Source organism: Jaculus jaculus, chromosome 15 (genome assembly GCF_020740685.1).
Source record: "Jaculus jaculus isolate mJacJac1 chromosome 15, mJacJac1.mat.Y.cur, whole genome shotgun sequence".
In the NCBI taxonomy this organism is placed as follows: domain Eukaryota; kingdom Metazoa; phylum Chordata; class Mammalia; order Rodentia; family Dipodidae; genus Jaculus; species Jaculus jaculus.
In genome coordinates, this window is record NC_059116.1 from 2,500,978 (window position 1) to 2,525,115 (window position 24,138).

General features: G+C 41.1%; 1 protein-coding gene across 5 annotated transcripts in view; it reads left to right on the top strand.

The window, feature by feature from the left end:
* Positions 1-24,138, top strand: part of Wdr7 (WD repeat domain 7) — a 314,228-nt gene that overhangs the window by 127,837 nt on the left and 162,253 nt on the right. For all 5 annotated transcript variants that reach the window (XM_004654764.2, XM_045134797.1, XM_045134798.1 and 2 more), the window contains one exon: positions 10,656-10,769. In XM_004654764.2, coding sequence (XP_004654821.2) covers positions 10,656-10,769 — 114 coding nt within the window. The remainder of the gene's footprint in view (positions 1-10,655; positions 10,770-24,138) is intronic.

Consider the following 24,138-nt stretch of genomic DNA (forward strand, 5'->3'; position numbering starts at 1 on the left):
TCTTATTAATCGCATGGCTGTTAGCTTATCTGGTGAAAAGACCCCTCCCATTTTTATTCCCTATGCTTAGGATGTCAGTAATTCCAAAGAGTTAAATGAATGAATCTTACCTCTTGTCTTTCCTGTGTTCAGTGATTCCACACTTCTGCATATTTTTGGGTGTATGAGTATGTATTCATGTGTGTATATATATGTTCATATGTACATGTATACATGTGTGTTCACTGTCTACATGTGTGTGTGAAGATGGATTTTGGCCATCTTCCTCTATCACTGTTTTGAAACAAAGACTCTCAATGAGCCCCAAGATCACTGATTCAGAGTGAAAAGCCAGCCAGCCCCAAGGATCCTCCTGTCTCCACCTCCCTACTACTGAGATTATAGATATGTGCCACCACACTCAGAATTTCTCATGGGTGCCAGTGATCCAAACTCAGGTCCTTACCTTACCTGCTGAACCATCTCCCCAGGCCCCTCTTCTGTATATTTTGTCTGAAAACAATTCTTGATTTTTCTCCTCATTTAAATTGTGGTTGTTGAAATGAGAAATTCTGTAAAATATGTGCATGCCTACTTGTGAATAAATAGAACTACTTCCAGTGAGGTAAAGATGGGCCTCCTGGGCTGGAGAGCTGGCTTAGTTATTAAGCACTTGCCTGTGATGCCTAAGGACCCAGGTTTGAGGCTCAATTCCCCAGGACCCACATTAGCCAGATGCTCAAGGGGGTGCATGCATCTGGAGTTCGTTTGCAGTGGCTGGAAGCCCTGACGCGCCCATTGTCTGTCTATCTCTATTTGCCTCTTTCTCTGTCTGTCACTCTCAAATAAATAAATAAATAAATATTAAAAAAAAAAAAAGATGGGACTCCTTTGTAGGAAACCATATGGCTTGAAAAGCACCGGCTCCTTGCTGCCCCCATTCTTGAATCCTGTAGTTCATTCATGCTACTTGTGGAGAGACCTTTCACTCCAGCCTCAGCTTTCACGTGAGCTTCTGGGACACCGAGCCCATCTTTACCTGTGTCTTTCCCAGTTCAGGGCTGGCTCCAGAGTAGCTGGGTGCTTCCTGAGTATGGCGCTGCGAGAACTTCGGACAGGTACCTGCCTTTCATGCATCTTGGCGACAGCAGCCCCTCTGCTGCCTTCAGGGGAGACCATTATTGAATCAGCCCAGAACCCGGCTATGTTTGCCAAGCTGTTAGTTCCAGTAGCCTTGTGAGGTTCATTTTCATTGACTTCTAAAGCAACTTACAGGAACATATGATTCTTACTGTGGGTGTACCATGCACTGTCTTCACCTGGGTTATGGTAGTGAGCATCATTTTCATTGACTTCCAAAGCAACTTACAGGAACATATGATTCTTACTGTGGGCATGCCATGCACTGTCTTCACCTGGGTTATGGTAGTGAAAGAAGACAGGAAGAATGTCAGAGGGAGGGGCAATGGAGACGAGGAGAGCGAAGGAATCCATGAAGGGTTTCATTGGTGAATTTGGTGGGAGGGCGGGCTTTAAGATAGGGTCTTGGGCTGGAGAGATGGCTTAGCGGTTAAGCGCTTGCCTGTGAAGCCTAAGGACCCCGGTTCGAGGCTCGGTTCCCCAGGTCCCACATTAGCCAGATGCACAAGGGGGCGCACGCGTCTGGAGTTTGTTTGCAGAGGCTGGAAGCCCTGGCGCGCCCATTCTCTCTCTCTCCCTCTATCTGTCTTTCTCTCTGTGTCTGTCGCTCTCAAATAAAAAAAAAAAAAAGATAGGGTCTTGCTAGGATGTGGTGGCACATGTCTTTAATCCCAGCACTCAGGAGGCAGAGGTAGGAGGATCACCAAGAGTGAGAGTCAGCCTGGGCTAGAGTGAGACCCTACCTTGAAAAAACAAAACAAAAAAACAAACAAAAAAAAGATAGGGTTTCACTCTGGCCCAAGCTAACCTGGAATTCACTCTGTAGTCTCAGGGTGGCCTTGAACTCATGCTGCTAGTCCTACGTCTGTCTCCCGAGTGCTGGGATTCAAGGCGTGCGCCACCTCGTCTGGCTTCATTGGTGAATTCTTATGCAGGAGAACATTTTTCACACAATTCTAAGATACATAACTGCTTGTAATTGGGGTTTCCAAATCAGCAAGATTGCAATGTTAAGGCCAGACTTTGTGTCAAGAAAGACAGTTTTGCCTGGCATGGTGGTGCATGCCTTGAATCCCAGCACTCAGGAGTCAGAAGTAGAAGGATTGCCATGAGTTCAAGGCTACCCTGAGACTACAGAGTGAATTCCAAGTCAGCCTGAGGTAGAGTGAGACCCTACCTTGGAAAAAAAAAAAAACAAAAAGAAAGAAAGAAAGACAGTTTTCTTTTGTCTCACAGCGTTTGCTAGGTTTGGCCATGTAGATCTTTGTTCCCTCTGTGTCTTCTGCAGCCAGACTTGCTCTTAAGTCATCTCAGAGCCTGCAAACCAAACAGAGATCTTTGAAAAGCTGCCTGCAATGAATTAGAAGTGCGAGGTAGGGTTTTGAGTACAGATCATTTCCAGGTTCTTTTTGGGAAAGAAGACTAATAAAACTTTATGCCCTCACATTAATAGTGTGTTGGGATAGTGCTCTACCTGTGATTTCCATTTTTTGGTGTATTTTTCAGTAAATATGTTTGTTTTGGTGCTTTCAGAATACTATATCATTACATTTTATGAGAGCAATTTTCTTGAAAAATTCAAAGTACTTAGGAAAAAAATACCATGTTTCAAAATTAAAGCAGTTTTTATAGTACCAATTAATTAATATGCTTTTGTTTAACCTTAAAGGCATTTTAATTATTTTTAATCATACTTTATTTTTCTAATTGCTTTGTGTCTTTAATAAGCTAACTTGTTTCTGCTAAATTAAAATAATCATATTCAGAATAAGGGATAAATACCCTCAACATTTCTTACATAAAATCCTTTTTACAAGACATATCTATAATGTTATATGTTATATGTTATATTTTTGATGTTCCTGCTGAAGGAAAAGTGGATGCTGTGTCTTTAATGGAAAGCAAAAGGTTATCTTTCTGTGGCCTTTGTGTGTATGTGCTGATGTGGATATAGGCAGCCAGACAGCCAGTGTGTGCAGAGAGACTAGGGAACCAGCTTCGGATCGATACAAGTGGTGTGAAGTGAATTAATGTGAGGCAGGCTGTCTGTCTGTCATAGGTTTGCTGGGAGTGTGGGGCTGTGTTGGTCAGGCACTGCAGAGATCTGCTTCCAATAAATTCCACCCTTCTGCCGGAATCAAAACTATAGGTATTCAAATACTTCCTTCCTTATTGTGAAGTTTTACTTCATTCAAAGTAAATGTTGTTATCAAATCATTGCCTCCAGTGTACTTAATTGGACCATAGAAACCCACAGTTGTGACGAACGATGAAATAAAAATTCCTGCTATTCTTCTAGATACATTTTCAATACTTGTGGAAGTCTATATTTTACAAGAATGAGAAATGTAATTTATATTAACGTTTCACATTTTTATTCTTAGTGCTAATTATATCATTGTTTTCATAAACTCTTCAATAAAACCATAAAATTATAATGGACTGGAGTTGTTTTATATCTCAATATTGGTTCAAAATGCTGCATTTAAAACCTTACTAAATTAAAATGATTATTTATCCTGATTGTCAGGTTAGTCCTGTGACACTGTAGATATCTCCTGAGTTCATTTTATGTATCATTAGTCAGATACTGCAAACCAGTTTAAAGTGTTTGTTTATAAAGTTTAAATATACGTTCTAGCATGATATATAGTATTTTATTGGTGGGATTAGTCTAATATAGTTTTGTCATATTGATTTTGAAGACTGCATTTCCATATTAAAATTTTTAGAAGATTAAACATACACTAATGGAGAGGCATATGTTTAATGTCTACCTGCCTCTTTCTTTCTCTCTCCCAAATAAATAACTTGAAAAAAATTATAAAGGGGCTGGAGAGATGGCTTAGCCGTTAAGCTGTTTGCCTGCAAAGCCAAAGGATCCTGGTTCAATTCTCCAGGACCTACATAAGCCAGATGGACAAGGAGGCACATGTATCTGAAGTTCGTTTGTAGTGGCTGGAGGCCCTGGTGCACCCATTCTCTTTGTTTCTCTCTCTCTCTCTTTCTCAAATACATAAAACATATTTTAAAAATAGAAAAAATAAATAATAAAAGATAAAAAGAAAAAGAATGGACATTTCAGATACTGGACTTTTTAACTCAGGAGGGCATGGGGAAACTGCAATGGGACAGGAAACGGGTGTGAGTAAGTTCAAACATGACAGCATGAGAGAGGAGGGAGGGCTGTGGCCAGCTGAAGAAGTGAGGACTACAGACTGAGGAAGACTATCATGAAGCCTTCTACCATCCCGATTTCTAAGTAGTAAGGGCTCTTCTCACTATGAGATAACTATATCTCTTTCTCTAAAATACGATTGCTTCCTAATATATTTAAACATTACAATTTGTATCATGAGATTGAACTTACTCATAATTCTTTTCTTTTCCACCTGGATTTATTTTGAACCTTTATGAGATATTTGTCAATATCCACCAATATTTTGAGTTCACTAAGAAAACAAGTTTCTTGGATTTCATAATGTAGCCTGGCAAACAGGTATGCTTCCATGGGTCATATGAGAAAGGGGCTGATTATGTATGACTGAGGTGATAATCGTGGCTGTGAATAAGCAGCACAGTGAAGTTAATATGTGGAGATTTCATAAGGATTCTTCACATAGTTGCCAGGAAAACGTCATCTTTGCTATTGGATCATGAGAAGTGATTATACCCTTTACACAGCTTGTTTTTTGTTGTTGTTGTTGTTGTTAGGAAGAACATAATTTTTCTTGCCTCTGAGTTTCACTGAAAACAATATTACAGTCTGCCACCGTCCTCAATTCTCTGTGACAATGTTCTCTGCTATGTATTTCTGAAAACTTACCATTTTGGCCTGTTAGTTTGTGTATTTTGGACATATGCAAGTAGTCATGTAGTCACACCTGCAAGCAGATTACGTATTAGTTTCATTACTTAAAAAGTTGGTGCTGGGCGCGGTGGTGCACGTCTTTAACCCCAACACTCAGGAGGCAGAGATAGGAGGATCACTGTGAGCTCAAGGCCACCCTGAGACTATACAGTGAATTCCAGGTCAGCCTGGGTTAGAGTGAAACCCTACCTCAAAAAGCCAAAAATACACAAATTAGTAAATAAAAAGTTGGTTTATCAAATCCTCTCTTACACTGTTAGCCCCAGGCAGCCACTCATTTTATTTGTTCCTATAGTTGTGCTTTTTGAGTAACTGTGAATTAATAAAATAACTGTGACAACGTGTCTGTTTTAGGCCATAGGGAGCATATTCCTGAATATTGGGGAACTCAGAAGTAGCCAAGTTACATTTGGTAATTAAAAAAATGTTATTATTCCTTCTTTTGCAGATAATTATTTCCATTCTTAGGTATTATTTTAAAACTGCTATTGATGGCCTCTAGCCATCCTGTGTTGCCCCACATGCCATGACATCAACATCTGTGACTTCTGAAAGCAGGCTGCTGTAGTTGGCCCAGGTGGGAGATGTGTCCTTTGGATGGGAGAAGAGGGTGCACTGGCATGGCCAGCGTTCCTGGAGCTTCTGACTTCACTGTTGTACAGGACATGCAGTCACAGAACTGTCTGATGAAGTTAGGACCTTGAGTGGATGCTTAGGAAGTGAATTATCTTTTTTTTTTTTTTTTTTTTTTTGGTTTTTCAAGGTAGGGTCTCACTTTAGCTCAGGCTGGCCTGGAATTTACTATGTAGTCTCAGGGTGGCATTGACCTCACAGTGACCCTCCTACCTCTGCTTCCTAAGTGCTGGGATTAAAGGCATGTGCCACCACAGCTGGCTTTCTTCTTACTATTGATAGGAAAACAACACATTTTAATTGTGAAGATCAACAGAGTGAATTACAGTCATGGCCAAAGTCAAGAATAGAGTAGAACATTTCAGAAATATAGTGCATTCCTGCTACTAGAAAGCACTCATGGGAAATTTGGCTTTCTTACTATATAAATGTTTTCTGTGGCATTTTCCTCCTCCTTATTCTCCAGCTGTATGGCAGGAAAAGTACCAAGAAGGCAGACAGAAGGAGCATGGGTGCCTTGGTTGATGAAGCTGTTAGAAAACCAATCTTCTTGTAGGTAGCTTTATGGAATAGTCCCTTTACTATTCAACTTGCCTTTGCGAGTGTACAGCTCAAGGGGTTTTAGCCTGTTATAGGGCTCTGCCGCAGCAATGTACCATCTCCTTTCTGTAAACACCTGAATGGGAACTTCGGTGTCCTGTAACATCCTCCTCTGCTCTGATCCTGTCTCAGGCCCTAGGCTCCTGTGCTGGTCTACTTTTTGTCTCAGTAGATTTCACTGCGTCGACATTTCATGTAACAGAAATCACAACATGAGGTGATTTATGACTGATTTTTTTGTATTGCTATATAATACTCCATTATGTGAATATATTATAATTTAGCCATCGATTGATGAACGCTTTCCTTGAGTTTGAGTTTATTAAGCCTAGGTACTGGTTTCTTGTTAGATATGTGATATTGGAATCTTCTCCAGTTGGTAATTTATCTTTTCACCCTGTTACAGGGTTATGGCTAAGCCAAAATTATTGTAATTATAACAACTTTTCTTTGTGTAGATTATGCTTTTGATACCAAGTCTAGCTTTGGCTCTCAAAGACTTTTCTGATTAAAAAATTGGTAACATTTGCCATTTGGGTCTAGATTTGTGTTTCTCACTCCCTCCTTTGCCCTCCCCTCCCTCCCCAACCATCCTATTGTCTAGTCCTTGAGATGCTTGCTGGGTGTGTGAGGGATCTTGGGTAGATTCTAGTTGGGGGCTGTAGATGAGTGTGACTATGGCGATTTTCTTTCTGTGATTGGGTAAGTTCACTGAGAATGATCTGTTCCAGGTTCAACCATTTTTCCTCAAATTTCATTGTGTCATTTTTTTTCTTACTGCTCTATAGAATTCCATTGTGTAGATATACTACGTCTTAGTTATCCGTTCTTCTATTGATGGATATCTGGGTTGATTCCAGCTCTTAGCTATTTCGAATTGAGCCACTACAAACATGGTTGAACAAATATCTCTGGTCTGTGGTTTAAAGGTTTTAGGGTAGATGCCCAGTAAGGGAATAACTGGGTCTGTTGGTATCTCTATAGTCAGCTTTTTTAGGACTCTCCATATTGCTTTCCAAAGTGGTTGTACCATCTTACATTCCTACCAACAGATGAGTGTTCCTACTTCTCTACATCCTTGCCAGCATTTATTTTCATTTGACTTTTTGATGTTTGCTATCCTTACTGGAGTAAGGTGGAATCTAATAGTTGTTTTAATTTGCATTTCCCTGATGATTAGGGATGATGAGCATTTTCTTAAGTGTGTGTTTGCCATTTGTATTTCTTCCTCTCTGAACTGCCTGTTGAGCTCTTTGCCCCATTTTGTGAGTGGGCTGTTTGACTTTTTACTGTTTAGGTTTTTGAGTTCTTTGTAGATTCTAGAGATTAGGCCTCTGTCAGTTGGATAGCTAGCAAATATTTCCCCCAATCTATGGGTATTCTATTGGCTTTGCTTATTGTATGCTTGTCTGTAAAGAAACTCTTCAGCTTCATGTGATCCCATTGGTTGAGTGACTGTTTAAGATCGTGAGCTACTGGGGTTTTGTTCAGGAAGTCTTTTTCCATTCCTATATTATGGAAATTCTTCCTATATTTTCTTCCAGTAGTAGTTGGGTTTCTGGTCTTATATTGAGGTCTGTAATCCATTTGGACTTCAGTGTAGTGCATGGTGAAATGTGTGGGTCAAGTTTCAATTTCCTGCATATGGTTATACAGTTTGTCCAGCACCATTTGTTGAAGATGCTGTCTTTTAACCAGCCTATATTGTCAGGGCCTTTGTCAAATATCAAGTAGCTATAGTTGCTTGACCCAAAGTCCAGGTCCTCAAGTGTATTCCATTGGCCTATACTCAGTTTTTATGCCATGTTTTTATTACTATGGCTTTGTAATAGAGCTTTAGATCAGCTATGGTGATGCCTCCTGAGGTATTTCTTTTGCTGAGGATATGCTTTGATATGCGAGGCCTTCTGCCTTTCCATATGAAATTTGAGATCATTTTTTCTATCTCTGTGAAGAACACTGTTGGGATTTTAATTGGAATTGTATTAAACCTGTGTATTGCCTTTGGTAGGGTTGCCATCTTCACAATGTTAATTCTGCCTATCCAGGAGAATGGGAGAGCTTTCCATTTTCTCAAGTCCTCTTCAATTTCTTTTTTGAGTGTTTTTTCTTTTATGTAAGTGCTGGGGACTCAAACTCTAGTTAGCAGGCTTTTTAAACAAGTGCCTTTAACTGCTCAGCCATCTCCCCAGCCCCTACTATCTTTTTTTTTTATATATATATTTATTTTTTTCTCAATTTTTATTAACATTTTCCATGATTATAAAAAATATCTCATGGTAGTACCCTCCCTTCCCGCACGCTTTCCCTTATGTTTTTGTTGTATAGATCTTTCACTTCCTTGGTTAACATTATTCCAAGGTATTTTTGTGTTGTTGTTGCTATTGAAAATGGGACCATGTCCCTTATTTCTTTCTCTGTATCTTTGTCATTTGCATCTACATTTAAGCCCAAAAATTGTTTCAAGTTCGTTTGTATGGAAGGTGTGTGCTGCAGCCTTTAGAGGCAGTTGTCTAGAAACTTGGTCGCCAGTGTGGTAACTATGAATGCTGGTGGGACATTTAGGAAGTGGAATGTGTGGATAGTCGGTCAGGTCATCTGCAGCGCTCCTTTGTCATAGTGTTTGTGTGGAGAGGAGGTCGGGTCATTTGCAGTGCTCCTTTGTCACAGTGTTTGTGTGGAGAGGTGGTCGGGTCATCTGCAGTGCTCCTTTGTCACAGTGTTTGTGTGGAGAGGTGGTCGGGTCATCTGCAGTGCTCCTTCGTCACAGTGTTTGTGTGGAGAGGTGGTCAGGTCATTTGCAGTGCTCCTTTGTCACAGTGTTTGTGTGGAGAGGTGGTCGGGTCATCTGCAGTGCTCCTTCGTCACAGTGTTTGTGTGGAGAGGAGGTCGGGTCATCTGCAGTGCTCCTTCGTCACAGTGTTTGTGTGGAGAGGAGGTCGGATCATCTGCAGTGCTCCTTCGTCACAGTGTTTGCGTGGAGAGGTGGTCGGGTCATCTGCAGTGCTCCTTCGTCACAGTGTTTGTGTGGAGAGGTGGTCGGGTCATCTGCAGTGCTCCTTCGTCACAGTGTTTGCGTGGAGAGGCGGTCGGGTCATCTGCAGTGCTCCTTTGTCACAGTGTTTGTGTGGAGAGGCGGTCAGGTCATCTGCAGCGCTCCTTTGTCACAGTGTTTGTGTGGAGACGTGGTCGGATCATCTGCAGTGCTCCTTCGTCACAGTGTTTGTGTGGAGAGGTGGTCGGGTCATCTGCAGTGCTCCTTCGTCACAGTGTTTGTGTGGAGAGGAGGTCGGGTCATCTGCAGTGCTCCTTCGTCACAGTGTTTGTGTGGAGACGTGGTCGGGTCATCTGCAGTGCTCCTTTGTCACAGTGTTTGTGTGGAGACGTGGTCGGGTCATCTGCAGTGCTCCTTCGTCACAGTGTTTGTGTGGAGAGGTGGTCGGGTCATCTGCAGCGCTCCTTTGTCTCAGTGTTTGTGTGGAGACGTGGTCGGGTCATCTGCAGTGCTCCTTCGTCACAGTGTTTGTGTGGAGAGGTGGTCGGGTCATCTGCAGTGCTCCTTCGTCACAGTGTTTGTGTGGAGACGTGGTCGGGTCATCTGTAGTGCTCCTTCGTCACAGTGTTTGTGTGGAGAGGTGGTCGGGTCATCTGCAGTGCTCCTTTGTCACAGTGTTTGTGGGACCTGTGGTTGCTCTGTCTACCTGTGTCACCATGCAGTCACTTCTCCCTTGTGTCTTGCTCTTGTCACTATCTTGAGCACTGAGTTAAATAAATCTATTTATACAGTACCCAACCTTGATGTCTGCATTACCAGGTGTTTTAGCCCCTGTGATTGAAGAAACTATTTTTCTTCCCTTGAATTGTTTGGTTTTATCTAAAATCAGCTGGGAAAATTGTGTGTGTATTCCTAGGTGCTCTATTCTATTTATTAGCTGTTTATTCCTGTCAGAGCCACATAGCTCTAACAACTTTAGCTGTATAAGAAGGTCTTGTATTGATGTAGATGGTATTTTATTGTTTGATTCTTTGTCAAAATTGTTTAATTCTCATACCTTTTTTCCCATATAATTTTAGAATATTTTGTATTATATCTATATATAAATTGCTAAGATTGCAATGAAGTTGTCATTTATGTACTTTATGGAAAAATGACCTAAGTTTGTTGAATTTTTTCATTCATGAACATAGGATAATTCCTTTCTCACTTCTTATAGCCCTCCCCTCCCCACCCTGTCCCACCCCCATGTGGTGCATAATCCCATAAGTCTCTACATGCAGAGTGCACATGAATGCTTCATTCATTGTTTGTGAATATGTTGTACTTTTAGTGAAGGGGTATGTTTTAAGTAAGTTAAAAGTTTTAAAAGTTGCAGTCCATTTCTCTTTCTTTTCATTTTTTTAAGTGACAACTTATGACTCCTGTTTGTTTTAGCTGGGGTAACAACGGAAGCCATGCAGACTGTGACCACTGCTCCTGATGCCGCAGGGCCAGAAGGCAAAATCCAGGGAGAAGAACAAGACCTCGTGGATGATGACATTGCTGCGGGTGAGTGTGGGCGAGCCGCATACTCTAAAGTGTCTCTTCAGTCTTTGATGTTGGCACTGAGTTGGGGGGAAAGCTGGAAGCAGATTCATGGTGGACTTGTCTTAAGAGGTGCTGTGTGTCCTTGTTGATCTTGGGGTGAAAAGAAGAATGTTGGTTTGGTCCAACATCACACATTGCTACTGTAGCAGTGAACCTGTCAGCTATGCACTTGATCTTCATTCTCAAACTGAGATCATTACTACAGCCTGGAACACACAGAGGAGCACAGACACCCACTAGGACGTGCAAGGTTTTACAGTGATGAGGTTCTCCTCAAGAATGATGAAGTGGAATTGCAGTGAGGGTAGTGTAGGCCATGTCAGGAAACACCACACGCTGTCTCTGACTGAGGCTGTGAAAGTGACTGCTACTTCCTTGGGTGCACTGGAGCAGACATAGAATAAGCCTTTACTTTTCAATGTATTTTTTTTTATTAAGTACAGTGGGGAGGGGAGAGAGAGGGAGAGAAACAGATGTGTCAGGGTCTTCCACCATTGCAAATTTCAGGTGCATGTGCCACTCTGTATATGGTTCTATGTGGTCTTGGGGATTTGAACTTGGGCCATGAGGCCTTGCAAGCAACTGCCCTTAACTGCTGAGCCATTTCTCCAGCCCCATAAAGTACGTTTTTAGAAGTATACTTATGACATATCTTTAGCCTATCTGTCCAGTTTTGACCAGTTTATGTTACTGAATTTCCATATTTATTATGCTCCATTTCTTTAAATATACTAAGGATAAAACAACTGGAATAGTTTTGTTGGGAGAGATGGCTTAGTGGTTAAGGCACTTGCCTGTGAAGCCTGTGAACCTATGTTCAACTCTTCAGATCCCATATAAGCCAGATGCACAAGGCAACGCAAGCACTCAAGGTTGTACATGTGCACAGAGTGGCACATGTGTGTGGAGTTTGATTTTAGTGGCTGGAGGCCCTGGCACGCCAACTCCTTTTCTCTTGCTCTCTCACATTAAAAAAAGGGCCAGTCTGTTGGGTTTGCCTAAAAAAAAAGAAGAAGAAGAAGAAGAAGAATATTTTTGGTACACATGCTCAAAAGTTAAAATCTGCCTAAAATCTTATTGTGAAGTGCAAGTATTAACAATACTAGTCAGTGAATATAAAAGATATATGACCAGTGTGACAGTAAAATTTTAACAAGAACTAAAAGGTGGATGGATATTTAATTTTTTCTCTTGAAATCTTGACCCTCCCCTTCCCCAATGGGAGGAAGTTGAGAGAGAACCTAGTGATTTCTTAGGAAATTTGGAAAGGCTGTATGTAAAACCAGTGCCCCGATGGCCTGCCTGCAAGTCACCCTTGCTTAAGCTAGAGGACATCTGGTTCGTGTGAAGGTGAGGTGATGGTGCCTCTTGGCTGTCTCAGTACGCAGGGCCTTCAAGGAAAGCATCGCCTGCCTTACAAACGATGTTAGTAATGTGAGTCTTCCAGAATCACTTAGCATTTTACAAATATGCACTTTGTTGCAGTGGCTAATCTAGAAAATTGGGGCTTTGGTATATATGTGTGTGTGTGATGTGTATTGATGTGTATGTGTGTGTGTGTGTTCATATGTGTGAGTGTAGGTGCATTTGCTGTGCAGTGCAGTGTGTATGGTGGCCAAAGGACAATGATGTGGTTGACCACTGCTTGCTGGGCTTGCTATTCCTTGAACTTTTCAAGGTTATCATGTTGCCACCTCCTCCCTCTGTACCAAGATTGCAGAAGCCTGCCCTAGCTTCCAGCTTGGGTGTGGGATCTGAATTCAGGTCCTGACACTTGTACAGCAGGTTCTTAATCCACTGAGCCTCAACTCCAGATTTTTTTGAGGGGAGCAGGTTGTTATCCCCCCGCCTCTTTTCCTGAGGTGAGGTCTCACTCTAGCCCAGTCTGACATGGAATAGAAGAATGTTGTATACTCACAGTGACCCTCCTACCTCTGTCTCCAAGTGCTGGGATTAAAAGTGTGCACTACCACACACAGTTCCAGATTGCTTTTTATCTAAGATTTTTTTTAGCCCTACTTTAAATTAATTAATTAATTTTTTAACACTGTTAAAGATATGCTTTGTGTTTTTTTCTTTTTTGGGGGAGGGGTGTTCCGAGGTAGGTTTCGCTCTAGCCCAGGCTGAACTAGAATTCACTGTGCAGTCTTAAGTTGTTCTTCAATGCACAGCGATCCTCCTATCTCAGTTTGAGTCAAGATAATAACCTTCTAGTCTATAAACAGTACTAGTTTAACTCATTGTAAAGAATTTGCTTTGGGAGCTGGGCGTGGTGGTGCACGCCTTTAATCCCAGCACTTGGGAGGCATAGGTAGGAGGGTTGCCATGAGTTTGAGGCCACCCTGAGACTACATAGTGAATTCCAGCTAGAGTGAGACCCTACCTTGAAAAACAAAAAAGAAAAAGAGAGAGAAAGAATTTGCTTTGGGGCTGGAGAGATGGCTTAGCAGTTAAGGGCTTGCCTGTGAAGCCTAAGGACACCAGTTCGAGGCTCGGTTCCCCAGGTCCCACGTTAGCCAGATGCACAAGGGGGCACACACGTCTGGAGTTCGTTTGCAGAGGCTAGAAGCCCTGGCGCGCCCATTGTCTCTCTCTCCCTCTATCTTTCTCTCTGTGTCTGTCACTCTCAAATAAATAAATAAATAAATAATTTTTTTAAAAAAAAGAATTTGCTTTGGTCTAGAGAGATTGCTCAGAGGTTAAGGCTTTTGCCTGCAAAGCCAAAAGACCCAAGTTTGATTCTCCAGTACCCACATAAAAGGTAGACACACAAGGTAGTACATGCATATGGCGTTGGTTTGCTATGGCACACCCATTCTGTCTCCCTTTCTGTGCCAGGTGTGGTGGCATATGCCTTTAATCCTAGCACTTGGAAGGCCTAGGTAGGAGAATTGCTGTGAGTTTTAGGCTAGCCTGAAACTACATTGTGAACTCCAAGTCAGCTTGAGCTAGAGCAAGACCCTACCTCAAAAAAAATAAATAAATAAATAAAAAATTAAAAAAAAAATCTCTGTGTCAGTCGCTCTCAAATAAATAAATAAATAATTTAAAAAAAAATCTCTGTGTCGGTCGCTCTCAAATAAATAAATAAAAAATAAATAAATAAATAAATAAATAAAAGAATTTGCAAATTTGCTTCTGCATGAAAGCAAGTCCGTGAGCTGTGCCCAAGCAATTACGTGAGCGGTGTGTCTGCCGAGGCCTCAGCTGAGGCTCCACCGAGTCCCTGAGGCACAGCACACGACGGCGCTGTCTGCGTGTTGCCAGCACCAGGACGTGTGCTGCAGGTCTGGGTGCAGAGTGAGTTAGTTCCACGCACAGTATATTTTAATCTGTTTGTTTTGGTTAAACATGTGATGAATAGCTTCTGTCAGTTGATTTCTTCATCTCATGCCACGTGTGCTAGAAGCAAGACTGTTCAATATCCAGAGAATTTAAATAACTAGAAAGCCTTCCTTAACATGTTGTCCGAGCAGCCAGCATGCTGCAGTGTGTGGATCGTTCAGGTTACCATTAGATTCTGTGACTTGATTAAGCTGTGCTATAGATTTTTGTGACATTTAGAAGAAAACCATATTTCTTTTTATTGACTAGAATCCTATAGAAATTGCATTATGAAAATATAGTAGATGCATTGAGAGAAACCTGTTTTGAGCACAATGATCTTATTTTGGGATAACCAGCAGTACAATAGGAAAAGCTGGCCAGCTTAGCCATTCCCTTTGAATAATCCGATTAATTTCTGTTATTTAAAAGGAATTAGGCTACAGGTAAAACCAGATTTTCACTACACTTCCTGATTTTGTCAACAAGAAAATGAACAGTCATGTATGATAATTCTTCATCAAATACCTAGAAATTATCATGACAAACATTTGTGTTTTGAATGAAGTCTTATTTGGAAACTATATTAGGCTAAAGTGGGTAGATATATTAGTTTTATTTGTACAACAATCTGGGATTTATTCTCAGAAATAATCTCATCAAGATACCAATTAAACTATGAAATATAATTTTACATGTCGCTCAAGGCAGAATGCTGGCTGCTGGAGTTCCTCGGGGTGAGGGTGAGGCTGAGTGTCGTCTTGGGGTGCTTGAGCCTCGCCTCGCAGCCCTGCTGGTGTTTGCCACGGAAAGCTGGAAGCACGGCAGAGCTTTGTAAGTGTGGCCGTGATCAATGGAACTAAATAAATTTATTTGAAATGAAGAGACTTAACTGGAAGAGAACAGCTGGAAAAACTAGGGGAAAATTGAGTCTTGACTGAGACAGTTCAAACCTTTACCTTGTCATTTAGAATCACGTTGCAGCCTCCTCCTGTGGCCCTGTTTAAAGCCAGTCTCTCTGGGTCAGCCCCACCCGGCACTGTCGGTGCACCCTGGTTAGCATGCACTCCGCTTATGTAGCACTCTGTCGTCAGGGTCATCGAATTCCCTGCTTTAGCCCCATGACTGAAATTATATATCATGTCTATTTTTCTAGATTAATAGTATTTCATGTAGAAAATATTAAGTTATTTCATCTGTATTTATATCAGTGTACATGGAAAATGTGCTTTCTCAATGGAATTGCAGTATTCTATATATTTAAGATCTTTTTTTTTTTAACAACCCTGTTTTCTGTGAAGTAAAAACAATACTATCAAGATTGTGTCTAGGTTATTTATCATTTTTGAGTCATGAGAATATTACTCTATACCTTTTCTTTTATAGATATACTTTTTAGAATTATAATTGTGTTATGTAGATGAAATGTCATCAGCAATTGTAATTGACTTCATTGCATTATAATTGTACAGTAGAGTAAATCTCACCAAAACTGGCCTGCATAGAAAAACAGTTTTTAAATGAATGAGGGTTAATTTCTAAGTACCCCTTCTGTGTGGCTTAATTTTCCTTTATATAGCTTTATGTACATGTGGTAAAAGGACAGCACCATAACTGGGGACAAAGTGAGCTGTCTTCTATATGCTATATATTAGAACAGCTTTCTCCTAATTCCAAGTCAAAAAGACTTTTAAGAGTCTTGTACACAGACCTACATTTATCCCTTTAAGAAAGCCCAGTATTATCTGAGGTCATGCTTCAGTGTCTTGCTGCCTGTTCAATATAGCAAGGACACAAACTGACCATATAGCAGTGATAAAGGGTCAGAAGTCACTGACATTGTCAAGAAGGACAACTTGATACTGGATCAGTGACTAGATAAAGGAAAACCTGGCTGCTCACAGCCACAGCAGCAACCACATGTGGATCTGAGTTGGCTTGTTCACTGTCTTATATTCTGATTTTTTTTTCTGTAAAATTGTAATTGGCTCACTTTGTTTACAGTTTGAGTGGCAAATCCCCTTTTAAACTTCACTCTCCATCATATCCCCTCCCTGTCCCAATCAGTCTCTCTTTTATTTTGATGTCGTGATCTTTTCCGATATTCAGGCCATTTTGTGTCTGGAGGGAGCACGTTGTAAGGAGTCTTACCTTACTTTGGCTCTGACATTCTTTCTGCCACCTCTTCCACAATGGACCCTGAGCCTTGGAAGGTGTGACAGAGATAATGCAGTGCTGAGCACTCCTCTGTCACTTCTTCCCATCACCATGATGCCTTCTGAGTCATCCCAAGGTCACTGCCATCTGAAAAGAGAAGGTTCTCTACCAAAAGTGAGATTAGCATTAATATAAGGGTATGAACATTAAGAGAAGTGGTTACTGGGCAGTTTGATGAGCATAGTATATACATTTAGCCAGACAGCAGCAAACATTACACCCTAGGGCTCATGGATACCATAGGTTTTCAATATCAAGGATGTAGTCCCTTCCATGGAGCAGGCCTCCAGTCCAAATAGAGGGTGATTGGTTTCCACCATGACAGACGTGCCACTGTTGCATCTGTTGGCTCATTTGGCCTGGCTGGTCAAATATAAGGCTTGCAGTGTCGACTTTTGGTTATCTTCACTGGTGATTTCTCTCTCTCCCATTGAACTGCATGCAGTGTGGCTTTTTCCAGCTTTCTGTCAGCTGGTCTACATGGAGGAGGTTATCTGCTCAGTTCCAGCAGGATTTCTCAGTGGCCTTGCAGCCCAAGTATGTGGAGTCTTCAGCAATAGTCTCTTACCATCTATTCCTGGTGGGAAACCAAGCAGCTCTTCATCTTTTTAAATTTTTTTTTTTACCTTATAAAACATTAGGTTTCATTATGGTGTTTTCATACAATTTTTTTGTTTCCCTTCCCCTCTACTTCCATTTCCCCCTGTCTCCCTTTATTTCTTTCTTTCAAACTGCCTCCTTTCTGCTTTCACACTGCATGCTTCCCTTTGTCCTGAATAGTATAAAGCGATTGTCTCAGTACTGATTCACTCCAGAGTGCGTTCTTCCAGCACTCTAATGCAGTGTTGTCATTGAATATTGGAGCTTATATTGCAGCAGGGCATACAGTAAAACTACAAGCTAATATGTAACATCTTATATAATATATAATATTTGATATATATTAGATGAGACATGGGATGGAACAAGGAAAAAGTAGAGGAAGACAAGAAGAATTAATGTGATAAATTGATCATCTTTTATGCACCATGAATTTTGCTTCTAACTTTTACAATATTGCTTTGAAGTGTCATTAGCATTGCTTAGCATCTGGAGGTGGGGATATGAGGGTCAGATGCATACCAAGTAACAGGCTTGGGGCTTAACCTGAATCACCAGATTCAAAAACTTACCCCGCACATTCTCACATTCTCAGTCAAAATTTTTATATTTTGGGAGATTTTTATTTTCCTTTCAAATATAAAAATACATAAAAGGCTAACTTTATGATATCGAGTGATGACTTTGTTGGCCATTCAATCTCATTGCTTAAACATAAAACTTAATTTTATGATTACAGTTTAGAAGAAGGTGAGTTGGGAATGTATCTTAATAGTGGAGTACTTGCCTAGCATGTTCAAGGCCATGGATTTTCCCCATACCATCAAAAATTCAGAGAACCAAGAAATCTCCTTTACAAAAATACCACCACATTTTGTACTTTGAATTTTCTAATATTATTTAGTAATACTCTAGCATAAGACTGCAAATAGGATTTCTTCAGTGCTAAATGATCATTTTATTGCCTACATGTAAAACAGGAAGCCCTTGATCTGCCCAGCTTTGTGAAGTCATCAATAGAAAACCGGCACCTTAACATATATTCATGCACCAAAGCCAACATCTTTATTAAGATGGAGCTGAAAAAAGATGCCTAGCTTGAGACTAAATATTGATTTGCTCATTTTACTACTGACTAAAGGATCTGTTCATAAGATGTTCATACTTTTTTCTGACTGAAAGATAGAAAATTTACCATGTTAAGTCCAGATAAGCTGCAGAGGAAAACAATAGGCCACTGTATATTCAGAAATCAGAATCCCTTTGGTGTTGGAGTCCAGAGTGAGTGTTCTCTCTTACCCCCGAGGGTTGACTGCCAGTGACCAGTAGTCTGAAACGTGGTGCCAGAGCCATGCAGATGTCACTTTGTTCTGTTGTAATCACTATTTTAGCTACCACAAAATGCATGATGTAAAGGCTCTGGGATAATTATGAATCACTAGAGCTGGGATTTATTTACCATGCTGTTTTCCTGAAGACGTATTAAGAAAATGATTAGACTTAGTTTCTCAGTGAAATGTCTGATGCCAAATAAATTTCCTATCTTTACATTAAAAAAAAAAAAACATTTTCTTTATTTATTTGCAGAGAGAGAGAGGGAGAAGAGAGAGAGAGAAAGCGAATGAGCATGCTAGGGCCTCCAGCCACTGAAACAAACTGCAGACATGCACCACTCTGGACATTTATGTGGGCACTGTGGAATCAAACTCAACTCATTAGGCTTTGCAGGCAAGTGCTTCAACACTGAGCCATGTCTCCAGCTCTCTATCATTACTTTTTAAAATTTTTTTGGTTTATTTTTATTTATTTATTTGAGAGCGACAGACAGAGAACTAGGCAGAGAGAGAGAATGGGCATGCCAGGGCTTCCAGCCACTGCAGATGAATTCCAGATGCGTGCGCCCCCTTGTGCATCTGGCTAATGTGGGTCCTGGGGAATCGAGCCTCAAACTGGGGTCCTTAGGCTTCACAGGCAAGTGCTTAACCGCTAAGCCATCTCTCCAGCCCCCTATCATTACTTTTTAAAAAATATTTTATTTTCATTATTTATTTGACAGAGAAAGAGAGAGAATAGGCACACCAGAGCCTCCAGCCACTACAAACGAACTCCAGTCGCATGTGCCCACTTGTGCATCTGGCTTACATGGGTCCTGGGGAATCGATCCTGGGTCCTTTGGCTTTGCAAGGCAAATGCCTTAACAGATAAGCCATCCCTTCAGCCCTACTTTTTTTTTGATTGTTTTTTTTAAATTTTATTTTTATTTTATTTTGTTTGTTTAGTTGTTTTTTGAGGTAGAATCTCACTCTAGCCCAGGCTGACCTGGAATTCACTATGTAGTCTCAAGGTGGCCTCAAACTCATGGCAATTCCTTCTGCTTCTGCCTCCCGAATGCTGGGATTAAAGGTGTGAACCACCACGCCCGGCCCTTCTATCATTACTCTTTATTATAAGGAAAGAATTGGAATGTAAACTGTTTTTTAACGTTCATCATTCATATTTATAGAATATTTCTAAATACAGCATTGAGTTTATGACATAAATTTTCAAATGCAGTTGTCTGATTCTGTAGGAAACTAGTATTTGCCTTGTTTTCCCTACTTCCCTTCTGAGTGATTTATTTTCCCTGATCTTTGCTTTCAACCACCACGTGTGTGCTGGACATGTCCACATTTGGGATGTGCCCTAGCTTCCTCTTTGGAGTGCCAGCCTGTCCCAAGTCCAAAATGAGCTGCTGCCTTTCCCTCCAGCTTCTTTTCTTTTATGATCATGCCTGATTAAGGCTGCCTGATGCTAGTTAGTCCTCCATTGTACAACCTAGACTGAGGGATAACCCTGCTTTCTCATCTCCAGCAATGTCTCCCTGTAATTGCTACCAGTAAATCCTTCTTTTTTGTTCCACAGAGGAGGCATGGGTCCAGACTTGTTTTCTCTTATTTGGGTGGTTTTTTCTACAGCAACCCCTTCCCAGTCTTCTTCCCTTGCCCAATTCATGTCTTCCATTACTCTGCAAGTTTTGTTCTCCATTCATCACTTTTTGCCATCATTAACTGCTCCTCACTGGTTTGGCTCCCCATTGCCTATAGCAGATAGTGCAAACGTCTTCCTGAGGCTCCATAGGCACTTTAGGGGTAGACTTCAATCTCTAACTGCTAGAACAGTATTAACTGATTCACTTTTGTGTCCTGAATGTGATACCTTGCTCAGCTTCCTGACCCCGCTGCTGCAACTGCTCCCTCCTCCTCCAGCTTTCCCTGTCACAGTGAACTCTCCTCGTGAGAGCTGTAACCCAAAAGAAATGATTTCCTTATGTAAGCTACTTCCCAGCAGTGAGACAGTGACTGCCACATTCTCCCAGAGCAAGCCTGGCTCATCTTTGCATATGTCCCTCTGTCTAGCTGGCACTCTAACTCTCGCAACACGAGTGAAATCCCAAGGTCCTCCTCAGATCATCTTGTGCTGTCACCATCTTGTAGTCCTTCTGGACCCCTTTGTAGGACCTCCTGCTTGTGCTCTTGCAGAAGAAGTGTGTAGCGATGGCACTTGTGTCATTGGAAAGCATTATCTTATCACTTCCCTCTGGGATCATGTGTGGGCGTGTGGTTTTTACCTCTTTGTATTTCAGCGTTGGATTACTGCCTAGGCATGTGGCATCTTCTTACGAAATGCTTATCTACCCAGTGTTTGAATTAACAAGTCCATATGTGTGCTCATATTTCAGACAGCACTCCTTATATATACTGCATGTTAGGCATACCTCATAAACTTCCTTTACTGATAGAGAGTGTGCACCTTTTGAACTGGCCTCTTAACTATCTTTTTCTCTTGGAAAACATTTTGCTTTCAAAGTCAGGGAGATGATGTGAAACAAGGCTTTAAGTGAGGAAATCTAGGGGAAGGTATAGCTGATGGGATGGTTGGTTGTGAGTTCTCAGGTCTAGGCTCAAAGGACCCCCAAGGAGTGTCGTGAGGTGACCTTTGCAGGTGTGTGGATGGAAGGGATGGACTTCAGGTGAAGGCCCACTTTCCTGTTTGTGAGTCCTTGTTTGGTTGCTTTCTCTTCAGTTCACTTTTCTCATGTTTTTGTTCTCTCTTTGCCATGTTAGTCTGCCATCTCATTTTTGGGTATGACCCTATCACCCTTGTCAGTGAAAGCTGATGTCTCTTGTTGCTCTCTTGGAGCTAGAGATAATTAATGTAGCCATTGTCTAAGAGAAGCAGGGTGGCTCGCATGCAAGCATAGGTGGGAGGGGGCTGCTCTGGGAAGAAAGCAGTTTTTCCAAGAAGCCTGACATGGAAACACATGCCCCAAAAGAGGAGAATTACAGGGTGCTCCTGTGAGTTCTTCAGATGGAGAAAACTTGCTTTCTGTTCACTGATGCTTAGTTGTTCAAGCTTATTTGTATAAAGATCTGGCTTGAGGAAGTTTGCCTGAGAAAAAGTGCAAAAGAAAATGAGGAGAACAAAGATGAACGATGGCTAGTAAATAAAATTGGAATATGCAGTTTCTCAGTGAGCAAATCCTTGGGCTTATATAAGGGAAGGATCTACTTAATACTGATGTATTTTGACCAGGAGAGTGCACCTGTGAATGAATTAAATACTGTAAAGTGTCTGGGCTACTGCTGCATGAATTACTTTAACCCACGATTGCCTTAACAACAGATCTTTCTTAATGATATTTTCTAATAAGAGCATCCCTACTTAGCATGTATGTGTGGATGGACAGATGTATGGATGTATGTTCATGCACAAGTACATGTGGTGTTGGTGGCACCAGGGTCTGTTGCTGCTGCAAATGAACACCAGACACTTGCACCAGTTTTTATATCCAGATTATGTGGGTGGCTAGGGAATTGAACCCAGCTGGCAGGCTTTTTAAGCAAGTGCATTTAACCACTGAACTATCTTCCTAGCCTGACTTTTTGTTTTGTTTTGTTTTAAGGTAGGATCTCACTGTAGTCCAGGCTGACTTGGAACTCATTGTATAGTTCCAGGCTGGCCTTGAACTCAAAGTGTTCCTCCTTTCTCCAAGTGCCTGGATTAAAGGTGTGCACCACCACTCCCAGTCCACTTTTATTTTTTAAGTATACGTACATTGGTAATTTGGATATAGTGCTCTTACATAGGGTGTTGGGGCAATAAATAGGAATAAATGTAATCTTAATAAATTCATGTAAACAAACACTTTTTGCAAAAATTAGGATGTAGTGTCAGAGTGAGTGGTTATTAGCCTTTATTAATTAATATGCATGTTGTCTGGGCTCTTTACACCTTACAGCAACGTGTGTGGCAGGTCCTCACTGTCCCTTCAACTTTCAGCAGAAGTGAGGTGTGGCGAGCCTGCAGGCAGGTGTCCAAGACATGAGCTGCTTGCCGCTACACCTTTTAATTGGAAGTAATTTGTCTGGAACCAGTTCATTTAAAAATCCTTACATGAGAGAACAAAAACATTTTAAAATTTCTGTTTCATTTGTATTTATTTATTTGAGTGTGACACAGAGAGAGAGAGAGAGAATGGGCATACCAGGGCTTCCAGCCACTGCTAACGAACTCTAGATGCGTGCGCCCCCTTGTGCATCTGGCTAACGTGGGTCCTGGGGAATCGAGCCTCGAACCGGGGTCCTTAGGCTTCATAGCCAAGCGCTTAACCACTAAGCCATCTCTCCAGCCCCCCCAAAAAACATTTTAAAGCACAGATTTTGTTCTTGTATGATATAAAATTTCTTTTTTTCTTTTCTTTTTTTTTTTTTTTGTGGTAGGGTTTCATTGTAGTCCAGGCTGACCTAGAATTCACTCAGGGTCTCAGGGTGGCCTCGAACTGTTGGCAATCCTACCTCTGTCCTCCTAGTGCTAGGTTTAAAGTTCGTGAATCACCATGCCAGGCTTGAAATTTCTAATTTTTTTGTTTGTTTTGTTTTTTTGAGGTAGGGTCTCATTGTAGCTCAGGCTGACCTGGAATTCACTGTGTAGTCTCAGGGTGACCTCGAACTCACAGTGATCCTCCTACCTCTACCTCCGGAGTCCTGTGATTAAAGGCATATGCCACTATGCCTCGTTTGAAATTTCGAAGTTTTATTCTGATATATTTTAACTTTTTATATAGTAGAAGAAAAATTCAAATGTAAAGGTTTTCTTTAAGAAAAGCAGTATATTTTTTTAGCTAATTTAGCACTGTTTATGCTAATCTGAAACTGTACAAATGATTACAGCAATATATACCTAACGTTGGTTTGCACATTTAGCAGCATGTATTCCTCTTGCTGAAGTTAGGAAGCCCCAGAACATCCTAGGACAAGCAGCAGCCTTGCCCGGGAATGAGTAACCTTCAAGGTGACCTTAACATCTGTCCTCTGCGAGCATGTGATAATGCCTTGCAGAGAATGGATTGCATTGGCTTGTGGCACACCATTACATATCTGTGTATTACATGAATTGGCCTTATAATTGATATCAAACCCATATGACCGAAAGTTGTAATTCACAGCAGTCATGACAATGGTGTCTCATGATTCACAGACTTTTTGCCATACACATGAATGATCACTTTCCCTGTGCGAACCACAATAAAGAGGAAAACAGGTTTGAAAATGGATGTTGGGTTTTGAGGAGTCTTTCTTCCTGATGATGCCTTGAAGTACTTTGAATATACAGAATTAAGTTTACTAGTACCCTTGAGTTCCCCAAGATTTCTTTGATCAAAGTCAGGCAAGCATAATGGATTTCACTCTTAATTTAAATTTTAAAACATATTTATTTCTTTAATTGAGATATAGAGAGGAAGAAAGAGAGGGGAGAAGGAGCAGAGAGAGACAGAGAATGGTGCTCCAGGGCTTCCTGCCACTGCAAATGAACTCTAGACACATGTGCCTCCTTGTGCATCTGGCTTTAAGTGGGTACTGAGCAATTGAACCAGGGCTATCAGGCTTTGCAAGAAAGTGCCTTTGACTGCAGAGCTATCTTTCTAGCCCCTTAATTTGAAGTTTTTAAAAAATACTTTATTTATTTATTCATTTGAGATGGAGAGGGAGAAAAAAAGAGGCAGATAAAGAATGGGTGTGCTTGAACCTGGGCTGTTAGGCTTTGGTTGCAACCTTCTTAACAGCTAAGCCATCTCTCCAGCCCTTACTTTGAATTTTTAATTACAAGTGAAAGGTAATATTTAACTGTTTGATGTGCAGATACTACTAAA